Source organism: Dipodomys merriami, unplaced genomic scaffold, assembly GCF_024711535.1.
Source record: "Dipodomys merriami isolate MVZ:Mamm:240054 unplaced genomic scaffold, mDipMer1.0.p SCAF_106, whole genome shotgun sequence".
Taxonomy (NCBI): Eukaryota; Metazoa; Chordata; class Mammalia; order Rodentia; family Heteromyidae; genus Dipodomys; species Dipodomys merriami.
Genome location: NW_027202338.1, coordinates 3,188,910 through 3,203,128, shown reverse-complemented (window position 1 = coordinate 3,203,128; position 14,219 = coordinate 3,188,910). Strand labels below are relative to the sequence as shown.

The window sequence follows — 14,219 nt, the reverse complement described above, 5'->3', positions numbered from 1 at the left end:
CCTAGCCCCAACCCTCAAGCAACAAACCACTCCCTTCCCTTGCTCCCAGGTGTTTTCCCACCCACTCACCCACCTGCTTTATGAATGGGCCTCCCCCCCACCCGGCCTGCGCTATACTCCCGGCCAGAGTTACAGTGCCAAGACTCCGCCCACAGGCTTGGGTCCTCCCACAGGCCTGGCTCCTGGGTCATGGCCACGCCCTCGGCCACACTACAATGCTTTCCTCAGTCCGGCCCCGCCCCCAGGACTGGCCACGCCCCTGGGTCACGCTGCAGTGCCTTCTCCACTGCAGCCCCGCCTCTAGGCCTGGCCCCGCCCTCCCCTGGCCCCGCCCCCGCCTCACTGCAGTGCTTTTTCCACCGAGGCCCCGCCCTGGCTCCGCCCCCGGTCTCCCTGCAGTGTCTTCCCCGCCGCGGCCCCGCCTCTGGTCGTGCCCTCACTCCCCCAGGCCTCACTGCAGTGCCTTCCCCACCGCGGCCCCGCCTCTAGGCCTGGCCCCGCCCTCCCCTGGCCCCGCCCCCTCCTCACTGCAGTGCCTTCTCCACCGGGGCCCCGCCCGCCCGCGCGGAGCCGTGCGGACAGCGGCGACGGCGACGGCGGCTGCTGAAGCAGCCGTGGAGGCAGAGGCGGCAGGGATGGCGGCGGCATCGTGGGCGCGGCGGAGATGAGCACCCGCAGCCCCAGGCCCAGGGCGGCGTGGCCGGAGCGGGCGGGGGTCCTGATGCAGGCCCGAGGGGGGCCATGGGGCAGGTCCTGCCGGTCTTCGCCCACTGCAGTGAGTAGAGAGCGGCTTGGGCTCAGTGTGGGGCCCTGAGGCCCGAGCGGGGTCCCCTTTGGGGTCTCCAACTGCGCCGGGCCGCAGGAGAGCCGCCGTGGGGAGAGGAGGCGAAAGAGACAAAGGAAGTCCTCCCCTCCCCCCGCGCTGTGGCGGCAGTGGGGGGCAGCCTGACCCCGAGGACCCGAGTGAAACCCGGCGGAGGTGGGGGCACGGAGATCGCAGGCGGGCGGGGGGCGCGCCGGGCGCTGGGACGTGGCGCCCGGCCGGGCCTGGGAAGGTGGCGGCGCGCAGGGAGCTGTCCCCGGACCCTGGTGCTGGCCGCAGCTGGCCGGGTGGAGGGTAGAAGGAAGCCCAGAGGGAAAAGAGGGATCTGCATGCCCATCACCCTTGACTTCTGCCCGAGAGGGAACCCTAACCTCACCCCGATTGTCCAACACGCCGTCCCCAGAAAACAGCCCTCCTTGGGTTGGCGCCAGGACTCCCGGGTCGTCAGCGGCCTTTTCCACTCATTAGTGGTAACCCTAGGGAGGGCGGGCCCACTATGCTTCAGGCCTCTGGTTTCCCAGATGAGGGAAGGTGGGGGCTGGGAGATCAGTTTCAATCTCTTAATGGTGTGCAGAGCCCCAGGCTAGCTCGGAGGGTTGGCGTCTCAGTGGGAAAGGTCCGTGGATCTCTGATGCCAGGAGCCCTGAGCTATGCGTGTTTGTCATCCTCTGTCCCACCAGGTCCCATTTGCTTGTCTTCAGTGTCTAGATGCCCAAATTCTAAGAATTTGCCATTTCCACATGTTATTTTGTTTGTATGCCAATATTAGGACTTTAAAAACTCAGGGCCTCGAACTTTCTAAGCTTTTTCACTCAGGTTGGATGCTCTACCATTTGAGCCACACCTCCACTTAAGAGTTTGTTGTTGTTGTTGTTATTTTACTCGTTAATTGGAGGTAAGAACTTCTAACGTTTCTATCCAAGCTAGCTTTGAACCAAGGATTTTCAGATCTCAGCCTCCTGAGATGAGATTACAGGAATCAGCCAGGACTTAGAGAGCAGGCCTTACCTTGCTATTTGATCCTCTTCAAACTTATGTCAAAGTTATAGGTTCACTTGTGGGTTTTCTGTCTCTTCCTTCCTCAGGGTTGAATTCAGTGAGGTCAAGGATTTTTTTTTTCCCTTGTTAGGTTCATGGTTATATCCTTGAGAACAGTACCTGCCATAGGGACTGGGGCGGTTGGATCAGTGGTAGAGTGCTTGCCTTGCATGCCCTGGGTTTGATTCCTCAGCACCACATAAGCAGAAAAAGCCAGAAGTGGGTGCTGTGGCTCAAGTGTTAGAGCACTATCCTTGAGCTGAAGAGCTGAAGGACAGTGCCCAGGCCCAGAGTTCAAGCCCTATGACCGACAAAAAGAAAGAATGACAAAGAACAGTACCTGCCATAGTACATGTTCAATAAATGCATGTCAAAGGAATGAATGAATAGAAACTGCCCAGGATCCCTAAAGACTCTCAGATTATAAACAGAACTTTTTAAGGTCCTATGCATCAGATCTCCTAAGAATCTTCAATTTGGACCATCTAAGGCTGGCAGGACCAGCCCATTTCTGTGACTGGAACACTCCAGACTTTCTTCTTTTCCTTTCACAGAAGAAGCTCCATCTACGGCATCTTCTACCCCTGATTCTGCAGAAGGTGAGCAGGAGGAGGGTGTGTGAGGGCTGGGCTTGAAGGATTGCTCCTGGCTGGGCAAGTCAGGGTTCTTGCCCAGAGAAGTTCATGACCTTTCTTCCCTCACTGAAGGAGGGAATGATGATTCGGATTTTCGGGAGCTCCACACAGCCCGGGAATTCTCAGAGGACGAGGAGGAGACCACATCACAGGATTGGGGCACCCCCCGGGAGCTGACCTTCTCCTACATTGCTTTTGACGGTGTCGTGGGCAGTGGGGGACGTAGGGACTCTGTTGCCCGGCGCCCTCGGCCCCAGGGTCGCTCAGTATCCGAACCAAGAGACCTGCCCCCACAGCCCAACCTGGGGGACAGCTTGGAGAGTATCCCCAGCCTGAGCCAGTCCCCAGAGCCTGGACGCCGTGGTGACCCCCCTCAGGCCCAGTGTTCCCTGGAGGACCTGAGGCTTCGGCTAGACCAGATGGGCTGGGCTGCTCGCTGTGCTGGGTCTGGGGAGGACTCGGCCACCAGTAGCTCCACCCCACTGGAAGATGAGGAACCCGAAGGACTGGATGTAAGAGAGGCTGGTGAAGGTAAGGTGTAGCAGGTGTAGAACTTAACCACTGGCGGGGGTGGGGGAGTGGGGGGGGAAAGGGGGTGGGGGAGGGGGGTGGTCGCTCCTGGGGCACCTGGAAAAAGCTCACGGCCTTCTCCCTATTGCACCAGAAGTGGACCCACAACTCCATTTCCCTCCGTTGTCACCTCCGGAGGTCTTGACCCCTCAGCTTACTCCCAGATCTGGGACCCCCCGGGTCCATACTCCATCCCCACCTACATCCCGAGATTCGAACTCTGGGCCTGATGAACCTTCGCCTGCCAAGGAGGATGAGCCATGGGGGCCATCGGAGCAGGAACCAGTCGCAGGACAGTGCCTCAATATCACGAGCCAATCAGAATTCACACTGGAGCCACACCTACTAGGTAAGCAGACAGCCCAAGGCAGATTCAGCCTTGGACTACTGGAAGCCAAAGGTTGGGAGATTGAAATTCAAAGGGACCAATCCAGTAAAAGGAACAAAGACAGTCTGGTCAGCTATTGGCTAGCCATTATAAACTCCGCCCTTGACACTTCCCATTGGCCGTTTCGCTGTGGTTCCCGCCCACTACAGAAGTTAGGATTGGATAATTGCCAAAAGAAAAATAAAACTCCCTCTTTTTAAGAGCTGCTCCTACTTGCTGATTGTGGATACACCGAATTTGAGAAAAACAAAAAGCACAGAACAAGGCTTTCTTCTTGATGTGGCTACGGGACTTTTACAAGTAAACTTTATGCCTCTTTCTTTCTTCCTTCTTTCCTTCCTTCCTTCCTCCCTTCCTTCCTCCCTTCCTTCCTCCCTCCCTCCCTCCCTTCCTTCCTTCCTTCTTTCCTTCCTTCCTGCCTGTCTCTCTCTCTCTCTTTCTTTCTTTCTCTCTTTCTCTTTGTTTTTCCCTCCAGTACTGGGACTTTTGAACTCAGGGCCGAGGCCCTGTCCTTTTGCTTTTTCTGCTCAAGGCTGGCATCCTACCACTGGAACCTCAGCCCCCCCCCCCCCGCCCCTTTCAGCTTTTTGTATTCGTTCATTGGGGATGCCTCTCGCAGGCAAAATTTTCTACTTGAGCTGGCTTTGAACCGTGATCCTCAGATCCCAGCAGCTTCCTGAGTCCCGGGGATTCCAGGCATGAGCCCCCGGTGTCTGGTTTCTATGCATTTCCCAAGCACTATGTCCCAGCCAGGCATGGTGGCACATGCCTGGAATCCCTCGGGGGTTTCAGGACAGTCCGGGCTCCATAGAGAGGCCCTGCCTTGCCAAAGAAAAAAGCAAACAAACACACAGAGCTCCCGATACCGTTCCCTGACAGCATCCATCCGCCGGTTGTAAATAGTCCCTGCCTCACTTAGAAGCTGTGTGGGGCGGGGCCTCCAGGAACTTGCTTAGGTGTTTACACAGTGCAGATCTTGGACTGGTCCCCACCTCCGGGGACAGCCATTGGCTGAGCCCCGCGAGGCCCCGCCTCTCCGCTCCCTCCCTCGGGGGCCCCAGTGCGGTGGCCCCAGTCCCCACTCAGCCACGGTCTCCGCAGCCTCTCACTTCCCGCCGAGATGGGGAGTCAAGGTGGGTTTGTCCGGGGGTGGGGGGTGGGGCCTGGGACGGGGCCTGGAGGGGGAGGGGGGACGGGAAAGGGGTCCAGTTTGGCCCTTCTGTCCCTCCAATCTGGAGCCTGGATTGCTATGGCTCCTGAATTCTCCTGAGGCTGGGGAAGGCGGGGAGCTTCAAGGGGACCTAGAGAGGATCTGGAGGAAACGTGGGGATCCCCACCCCAACAAGCTAGGACTCTGGGGCCTCAGGAGCAGGGAGCCCCCCCTCCCCCAGTCCCGGGCCAGTCGCTGCTGTCACTCAGGTCCGGGACAGGCCAACACAGCTGCTGGCGGCCCCCTCCCCCCCAGCGTGCCTAAACTTAGCCCCGCCTCAGGCGACCCGGCCCCTCCCCCACACGGGGCCAGGCTGGGGGATTCCCCCCTCACCTCCCCCCCTCTGCCCAGGGAGAGGAGGGGGCTACCCCTATTTAGAGGGAAATTGAAGAATGCCAAGTGAGGGGGTGAGTCTCTGTAGTGGAGGGCTGGTAGGATGGGTTTGCTAGTCCGCAGTAAGGGTGTGAGGCTGGGTAGGGTGTGGAAGGGGACTGATGTGGGTTCTGGGGCGGGTGTTGCAATGTAGATGGAAGGGAATCTGGTGGTCCATGGGCCAGGCCTCAGGCTGGGTTTGGAGGTGCGTTGAAGAACTGTGAAAGAAGCCCGGTACCCGTGGCTCATGCCAGTAATTCTAGCTACTTAGGAGGCTGAAATCTGAGGATCACAGTTCAAAGCCAGCCTAGGCAAGGAAAGGCGGGGAGATTCTTATCTCCAATTAATCACCAGAAAACCAAAAGTGGTGCTGTGGCTCAAGTGGTAGAGTGCTAGCCTTGGGCAAAAGAAGCTCAGGGACAGAACCTAGGCCAAGAGTTCAAGTCCCATGACCAACAATAAACAAAAGAGAGAGAGAGAAAGGAAGGAAGGGAGAGAAAGAAAGAAGTAAAAGTGCCTGGTGTATTGGTCCCTGTAATTGTAACTACTCACAGGAGGCAGAGATTGGAGAATCTTGATTACAGGCCAGCCTTGGAAAAGAAAAGTTTGGTGGTTCCATCCCATCCAATGGCTGAGTGTGGTGTTATGCCCTCTTCCCAGCTAGAGGGTGGAGGGGAAAGAAAGAATTGCAATGGTTGGGAGCAACAGCATGGGTCTATCATCCCATGGGGCATGGGGGAGCCCAAGGATGATTGCAGGTCAGGCTAAGTCCAGCATAAAGCCAGACGCTTCCTGGAAAATAACCCCAAAAGGAGCTAGTGGTATGGTTCAGATGGTAGAATGCCTGCTACCTAGTAAGCATGAGACCCTGAGTTCAATTTCCAGTACTGCCACACAAATCCCTGAAAGGCGTGGCTAATTTCAGCTAAAAGGAGCATGGTGTTCTTTATATATTTAGGACTTAGAAAATCATGTATTGTGGGCTGGGAAGGTGGCTTTGTGGTAGGGTGCTTGACTAGCATGCATGCAGCCCTGAGTTTGATTCCTCAGTACCACATATACAGAAAAAGCCAGAAATGGTGCTGTGGCTCAAGTGGTAGAGTGCTAGCCTTGAGCAAAAAGAAGCTCAGGGCCGGGAGCTGGTGGCTCACGCCTGTAACCCTAGCTACTCAGGAGGCTGAGATCTGAGGATCATGGGTCAAAGCCAGCCGGGGCAGGAGAGACCGTGAGACTCCTATCTCCAATAAACCACCAGAAAACCGGAAGTGGCGCTGTAGCTCAAGTGGTAGAGCGCTCGCCTTGAGCTGAAGAGCTGAGGGACAGCGCCCAGGCCCAGAGTTCAAGTCCCACGACCGATCAAAACAAAAAAAAAGAAGCTCAGGGACAGTGCCCAGGCCCAGAGTTCAAGCCCCATGATTGGCAATAATAATAATAATAATAATAATAATAATTGTTAAGTCCAGTAAGGCATTCCCATTCTTCACTGAGATGAAAACGAGTAATGCACATTGCTGGGCCAGATGTTGAGAAAAGACCACACTTGTATTGCAGGGGGAATTAAAACCTGTTACTGTTGAGCCAGCACCGGTGGCTCACATCTGTAATCCTAGCTACTCAGAATACCTGAGGATCGTGGTCCCAAGGCTGCTGGTGTAGAAAACAGTTCAGGCAACTCCCATCTCTATCCAGTCAAAAGCCACTAGTGGAGGTGTGGCTCAAGTGGTAGAACACCAGCCTTGCATGCAAAAGCTAAGGGGCAGCTCCCAGGCCCTGAGTTCAAGCCTCAGTCCTTGTGTGTGGGCATGCACACACACACACACACACACACACACACACTCAGAAAGGTGGGAATCATATAAGGTCTGAAGCAGGTGCACTGCACAGGCAAGAATGGTAGTAGTGGCTCCCGGCAGCGGCCTGATGCCTCCCTGCTCCACAGTGGCGGACTTGTTGTACTGGAAGGACTCCCGGACATCGGCGGTGGTCTTCACTGGCCTCATGGTCTCCCTCCTCTGCCTCCTGCACTTCAGCATCGTGTCCGTGGCCTCGCACGTGGCTCTGCTGCTGCTCTGTGGCACCATCTCTCTCAGGGTTTACCGCAAAATGCTGCAGGCTGTGCACCGGGGCGATGGAGCCAACCCCTTCCAGTGAGACCCCTTGTTCCCAGACCCCCTCCAACCCCCAGCTCCCTAGCACCGACCCTCAGTCATGACCCCTGACTCGGGCAGCCTCATGCTCTTTCCTCCTGATCTGAAACCTGAGTTTGACTCCAGCCCACTCTACAGGGTCCCTCAGTCCTAACCCCAGGACCCCATTCCTTGCTCTTGTCTCAGCCATGCCCCCAGGCTCCATCCCTTTGTCCCATCAGGGCGTACCTGGACGTGGATCTGACCCTGACCCCAGAGCAGAGGGAACGTCTGTCCCACCAGATCGCCTCCCACGTGGTCTCTGCAGCCAAGCAGCTGCGACATTTCTTCCTGGTAGAAGACCTGGTGGATTCTCTCAAGGTGCCTTGAGGCTGTTCCCACCCCTCTTCCTCCTCTTCCTCTGGGGTTCCCAAGTCTCACCTCTCTCTCTCTCTGGGGGTGGGGAGGGGGCGCTGGGGAGGACCTCAGCCTGGACCTGACCACGGCCTTCACCCCCAGTTGGCCCTGCTCTTCTACATCTTGACCTTCGTGGGGGCGGTCTTCAATGGTTTGACTCTTCTCATTCTGGGTGAGTCAACATGGCTGTGGTGGGCAGATGGGAGCAGGGTTGATCAGGTTTGAGGGGGATATGGGACTCCAGATGAAACTGTGGAGGCCCTGGGTCAGCCTGATCCCCTCATCTTTGTATCCACAGGAGTGATCGCTTTGTTCACAGTCCCGCTGCTGTATCAGCAGCACCAGGTGAGTACTACAAGCCGACCACCCACGGCCCCCTGGCCGGTGCTGCGCAGCTGGGATGACAGGCATGCACTACCACACCTACCTTTTATTAGTTGAAATGGGGTCTCACCAACTTTTCCCCACCACTGGATTAGGACCTTGATCCTCCTGATCCCCATCTCCTGGGTGGTGCTGCTGCACTTGGCTGTTATTTTGTATCTTGAAATAGGGTCTTGCTTTTACCCAGGCTGATTCCACCTCTCCAGCAGCTCTGGAGCAGCTGGTATTACAGACATGTGCTGCCACACCCCACATAAAGTGTATTTAAATCAAACCACTCAGAGACTCATCCTCTCACTTTACCCTGCTCTGCAATATAGATACAACACCGACAAGCACATGCATGCGCGCGCGCACACACACACCATTCCTAATTCCTTTTCCTTTCTTTCCTTGGTCTCTCCAGGCCCAGATAGACCAGTATGTGGGTTTGGTGACCAATCAGTTGAGCCACATCAAAGCTAAGTAAGGGCCTGAGGTAGAGCTGGATGGGAACTGAGTTGGGGGAAGCTGGGGAACATGGGAACTTTGTCCTGGCCGCCATCAGAGCAGGCGTGGTACGATCCCAGCGCCGGCCACTAGGTGGCGGGCAGGGCCTGGCCGTGTGCGATCCCAGCGCCGGCCACTAGGTGGCGGGCAGGGCCTGGCCGTGTGCGATCCCAGCGCCGACCGCTAGGTGGCGGGCAGGGCCTGGCTGTGTGAGATCCCAGGGCTGGCGGCGGATGCTCAGCTCCTTCCACCGCTGTCCACCACTGTCCCCCTGGTTTCCAGTGTCATCTTTATCTCTTGATACACCCCTGACCTCCAGTGTTTCTCCCTCAGGATCCGAGCTAAAATCCCAGGGACCGGAGCCCTTGCTTCAACAGCAGCCTCAGTCTCCGGATGCAAATCCAAAGCCGAATGAGAGGACATCTGTGCTCGCTCATGGGATGCCTGGCTTGCCCCTCCCCCAGCAGCCCCTGTCCCCATCTCCTCCCCCCCATCCCCGTCCATCCCCCACTTTCTCCTCCCTCGCCCCAAGCCAGTTCCCGGTAGGTATCAGGATCTCTCCCACTGGGGACTCTGCACCATTGTCTAAGCCACTAGGACTACATTTCCCAAGAGGCTCTACGCCAGGAGTCCAGGAAAGACAACGCACCTTGGTCGTGGGACCTGCTGGGACTTGTAGTTGTCTAGCCAGGGCGTGGTCCCGCACTTCCGTGACCGGCCGCTGGAGGAGCCACAAGGGGTTGGTGTCTTCTGGACGACTCCAGCGCCAGGCTGGGGCTTTGCATGGGGCCCAGGCGAGGCCTGAGCTTGGATTTACACTGTAATAAAGACTCCTGTGGAAAATTCCAGCCTCCTATGCTTCCAGCCCCTCCAGCTTTCACCTTCCTGGTCTGAAAAGCACTGGACAGGACAGGTCCAGGACCTGCCCCCAGTTAAGCAGAAGAACCCCTACAACTGTCTGTTACAGTATGAACTGATTAAGGGGAAAGTGAGAAGAGACCACGCAGTCCAGCCTTGTCCCAGCCTGAGCTCAAGGCAGACATCACTAGTACATTCCACATTCCAACGTTTTCCTTGCCTGCGCTCAAGGCAGACATCACTAATAGATCTCACACTGTCTACTACACACTCAAGTATTTACCTTCTGAAAGTCTCTCTCTATCTCTCTCTCTCTCACACACACACACACACAGATACACACGACAAACATTCAAATAGTTTCTTCTTCCTATTGATCTCCAACCCAGGAACAATCCCATTGCCCTCTTAGTTGCCAGGCTAGACACTACCCAACACTCCTTTCCCCTCACTTCCTACATCTAGCCAGCTGAAGAATCCTATGTATTGCAGTACCATCTCTAGTTCCCAACATCTCTTCACTCTGCCTCAAATTACCTGGGGCCCAAGAATAGGCTCATGGCATGGCCTCAGGTTCCAGATCTAAACAGATAGAGAGAGGCCAGGGGAGACTGGATTCCAGTACAGGATCCTGGGTGTGAATTTTAGCTTAGCTACCTCTTAGTTGTGTAACATTGAGCCAGGAGAGGTTTGTACTAGGTCTTGAACCCAGGGCCTCGCCCTTTTTTTTTATTCCCATCATGGGGCTTGAACTCTGGGCCTAGGCACTGTCCCTCAGTTCTTCAGCTCAAAGCTAAATGCTCTACCACTTAATCTTCTTTTCTGGTGGTTAACTGGAGATAAGAGTCTCATGGACTTTCCTGCCCAGGCTGGCTTTGAACCATGATCCTAAGATCTCAGCCTCCTGAGTAGCTAGGATTACAGGCCTGAGCCACCAGCACCTGGTGGGTTTCATCCTCTTGCTTGGCTTTTTTTTTTTTTTTTTAATGGGGCTTGAACTCTGGGCCTGGGCACTTTCCCTGAGCTCTACAGCCCAAGGTTAGCGCTCTACCATTTGAGCCACAGTGCCACTTCCAGTTTTCTGGTGATTAATTGGAGATAAGAGTCTCACAGGACTTTCCTGGCCAGGCTGGCTTTGAACCGTGATCCTCAGATCTCAACCTCCTGAGTAGCTAGGATTACAAGCTACAGGTATGAAGCACCGGTACCTGTCTTGCTTGGCTCTTTTAGACATGATTTGTCTGTTCAAGCTGGCTTAAAATCTCAGCCTCCTGAGTAGCTAGAATTGTAGGCTAGCCTTGCATGAAAAACTTAAGGCACAATGTCTGAGCCTGCAGTTCAAACCTCTCTCTCTCTCTCTCTCTCTCTCTCTCTCTCTCTCTCTCTCTCTCTCTCTCTCTTTCTCTCTCTCTCTCCCTTTCTCTCTCTCTTCCCCCCCTCTTACTCTCCCTCCCCCCCATCAGCATCATTATTTCACTACCTGGATTTGGCTGTCCTGGAACCTTATATATAGATCAATAGTTCAGGCTGGTCTTGAATTCACAAATTTCAGCCTCCTGAGTGCTGGGATTATAGGCATGCACTACCACACTACCTGAAGTATCTAAAAATGCTTCCATTCAAACTTTTCATAAGACAGGGCTGGGAAGGTGGCTCAGTGGTACAGTGCTTGCCTTGCATGCCTGAAGCCCTGGGTTCAATTCCTCAGCACCACATAAGCAAATAGAAAAAAGCCAGAAGTGGCACTATGGCTCAAGTGGTAGAGTGCTAGCCTTGAGCTGAAGAGCTGAGGGACAGCGCCCAGGCCCAGAGTTCAGGCCCCACGACTGGACCCCCCCAAAAAAAAAACTTTTCATAAGACAAAGGGTTTGTTCAAACACCATCTATAAAGGCATAAAGCATGTTGAAGCTTGAAGTGGGTTTTCCTGAGTATGCTACAGACATGGTACAAATCTTGGTGCATTGCACTCAAAGCCACGCCCCCTGCCCAATGATAGCATAGACTCCAGGGTGCATCCCAACCCTCTTATGCTCAAGCAATACAATCATAAAGGCATATCAAGTTTCCTGCAGCTGATTTTGTTTTGTTGGCATAAACAATAAGCAAAGAAACATAGAACAGGACCAGTGGTGATCAGAGTGGTGAAAAAGAGTCCAGCCGGCAGGGGATCGAGTGACAGTCTTGCTATTTTAAACTGGGCATCTTGGGAGCTGATATTTGAGCAGAGGACAGCGGGAGGGGGCAGCGAGCCCATGAAACATATGGCAGACAGGCGATCAGCAAAGGTCTGGAGAACGAATCCTGCCCGGGGTCATATGCCTCAAGCTACAAGCCAAATATGGAGAGAAAAATATTGCCAAGCAATCTCTGACATGTAATGCTTTTTTGTTTGTCTGGTGTTTTTTGTTTTTTAAATTTTCTATCCTGGGGTTCGAATTTAGGGTCTCAAATTTTTTAGGCAGGCACTGTACCACTTCAGCCACATCTCCAACTCATCTCATGCTCATTTTGCAAATCCAGGGCAGGGACCCTTAGCACAATCCTCCCCAGTAGCTGAGATTCTAGAAGTGCACTACTAAGCGTAACCTGATCTTTTTTTTTTTTTTTTTGAAATAATGATTAGGGTGGTGTAATTATAATTACGATAAGGTTCCATTCTCCCTGGAGACTGAGGGAATCTGAGCCTCCGTTTCCCTGACCACAGCACTCAGGTGTAGACATTGATGAAATTCAGTGTCTCCCAGGCAGATTTCATTCCCAACACCTAAGATAGTACCTGGGACTCGGTACATTCGAATAGTCAACGTTTGAATGAAGACCGAGCTCAGCCGATCCTGCAGTTCCAAAAATGTACACCAGGTGGCGCAGCCGCCCCCGTTCGCGCGGGGCCACAGCTTCGGGCGGTCGGGGAAGAAATGAACCCTACTCCTGGGCAAAAAAACCCAAAATTCTTCCGCGAAGGTGTGGAGGGGAGGAGGTTGGGGGGGGTGGGAGGTTCTAGATTCGACTTGTGAGTTTCTTCCGTTAGGAAACCTTTTTATTTACTTATGATTCCTGCCTTTTGTATAAATGGGTTCCGAATCTTTGGACAAGAAACTCCCTGGGTACTGTGTCCCAGAATGCACAGCGCTATGCAAATGAGGCCGCTTCTCGAAGCGAGGAGTAACTCGTCTTCAGACACACAAAAAAAATCTGGCCAACGATCTTGGTTATTACTTTTCAAAAGACACGGCAGGTATTTATAAGCACCAAAATGAGAGCGTTGACAGCATCCAGGATAAATCACCATGGGTGTAAAATGCTGAGCTTTTAGGACTTTATATAGAGGTATGGAAACACTGGCTTCTGCCCGGATGATCCTCAGTGGTCTGGGGTGCAGGCTTCAAACCTGTAGCTGTTTAGCGACAGAGTGGTTCAATTCCACCTTTCGGGCGGGAGTATCTATCCCATTTTTGTCCCCACAGAACTCAATTCTCCTCCGGTCCTGAGTTTGCTCAGGGGCGCACTTCCGGAGGGCGCCAGAAGAGGGCGCTGTGACCCATTGTCCATCCCGCGAGTATTACAGATCCTTCAAAAAGAAAGTGAAGAAAACTTTGCCTCTGCAGTCTGGGGGTGCTTCCAGTGGGAGCCTTGGTTTTCCTTTCCTGGATTGGGCATTCAGTCATTTGTTCACTCACGGATTAATCACGCCTTGGCTGAATCAGGGCCGCCTTTGTTTCTCTGCACGTGCTTGCAGTTACTCATAGCACAGTTTCTGGGGGTTTTTTTTTAAGACTTTTATTGAGATTAAGTGATGACAAATTTCAGAAATTTCACAGTATTGTGAGATAGTGATAGTTAGTTAAGGTCACACACCCTTTAACCTTCACAAGGCAAATTCTCGTTATCATCTTCTAGAATGTTTGTGAATTCTATGGGCTTTGACAATACAGCTATTTCTTCTACATGGGGGGATATGTACATTTCCTTTGCTTAGTGTCAGCTGTTCCCTCTTTCCCTCTCATTCCCTCCCTCCCATCGCTGCCCTTGAGATTTTTAGTTCATTTTCATCAATGTCCAGTGCAGCTGATGGGTCCCACTGCTGTATCCTCCTCCTGGTGTCCCTCAGATGAGCACATACATACATACATATATATATATATATATATATATATCATATATGTGGTCAACAACATGAGGTCATTTAGTAATGATATGACAAATTGAGTGGACATCTTTTGTCTTATCTCCTTGCATTTTGTATTTAACATCCACCTATCAGGGAGACCACGTGCGTTTGTCTCTCTGCTCTTGGCTTACCTCATCAAAAATTCTTGTTCCATCCATTTCCCTGTGAATGCCATTATTTTGTCCTTTCTAATGGCTGCATAATATTCCATTGTGTATAGATACAATTTTGGACCCATTCATCTGTGGTGGGGCATCTGGGTTGTTTCCCTATCTTGGCTATTGTGAACAGTGCAGCAATGAACAAGAGGTGCATGTGTCCTTGTATCTGGTTCCTGTTGCTCAGGGTAGATGCCTAGGAGTGGTATGGCTGGGTCATAGGGGAGGTCTATATTTAGCTTTCTGAGGTACCTCCAGACCACTTTCCAAAGTGGTTGTATTAGTGTACATTCCAGTTTTTGTTAAAAGATGGTAAATGCACACCATCTACCAAGGATATTTAACACTGACACTGACACTGGGGCAGACTCGTAAAGCATGACAGAGTCAGCTGCATGACAGAGTCAGCTGCGCACTGATGCTCACGCCTGTAATCCCAGCGACTCAAGAGTCTGAGAGCTGAGGGTCATGGTTCAAAGCCAGCTCGGGCAGAAAAGTCCATACAATTTTTATCTCCAATTAACCAGCAAAAAGCCAGAAGTAGAACTGTGGCTCAAGTGGTAGAGTGCTAGCCTTGAGCAC

General features: G+C 53.3%; 1 protein-coding gene and 1 non-coding gene across 4 annotated transcripts; both read left to right on the top strand.

Moving 5' to 3' along the window:
- The first annotated feature begins 586 nt into the window (after nt 1–586).
- On the top strand, nt 587–9,285 carry LOC138811858 (reticulon-2-like). Of its 3 annotated transcripts, none has more exons than XM_069999785.1 (10): nt 587–775; nt 2,419–2,460; nt 2,569–3,027; nt 3,161–3,415; nt 6,976–7,183; nt 7,405–7,543; nt 7,682–7,751; nt 7,878–7,924; nt 8,370–8,428; nt 8,786–9,285. In XM_069999785.1, exons 1-10 carry the CDS (start codon nt 742–744, stop codon nt 8,865–8,867), a joined length of 1,395 nt encoding a protein of 464 aa, XP_069855886.1. In that variant the 5' UTR covers nt 587–741; the 3' UTR covers nt 8,868–9,285. The 3 variants fall into 3 exon arrangements, with proteins under 3 accessions (XP_069855886.1, XP_069855877.1, XP_069855896.1); XM_069999776.1 differs by having other exon boundaries at nt 2,416–2,460; XM_069999795.1 differs by lacking the exons at nt 587–775; nt 2,419–2,460; nt 2,569–3,027; nt 3,161–3,415 and adding an exon at nt 4,519–4,587.
- A 3,373-nt stretch (nt 9,286–12,658) lies between these two features.
- On the top strand, nt 12,659–12,745 carry Trnastop-uca (transfer RNA opal suppressor (anticodon UCA)). The gene has a single exon. It is a non-coding gene; the product is annotated as a tRNA-Sec (tRNA).
- The last annotated feature ends 1,474 nt before the right edge of the window (nt 12,746–14,219 follow it).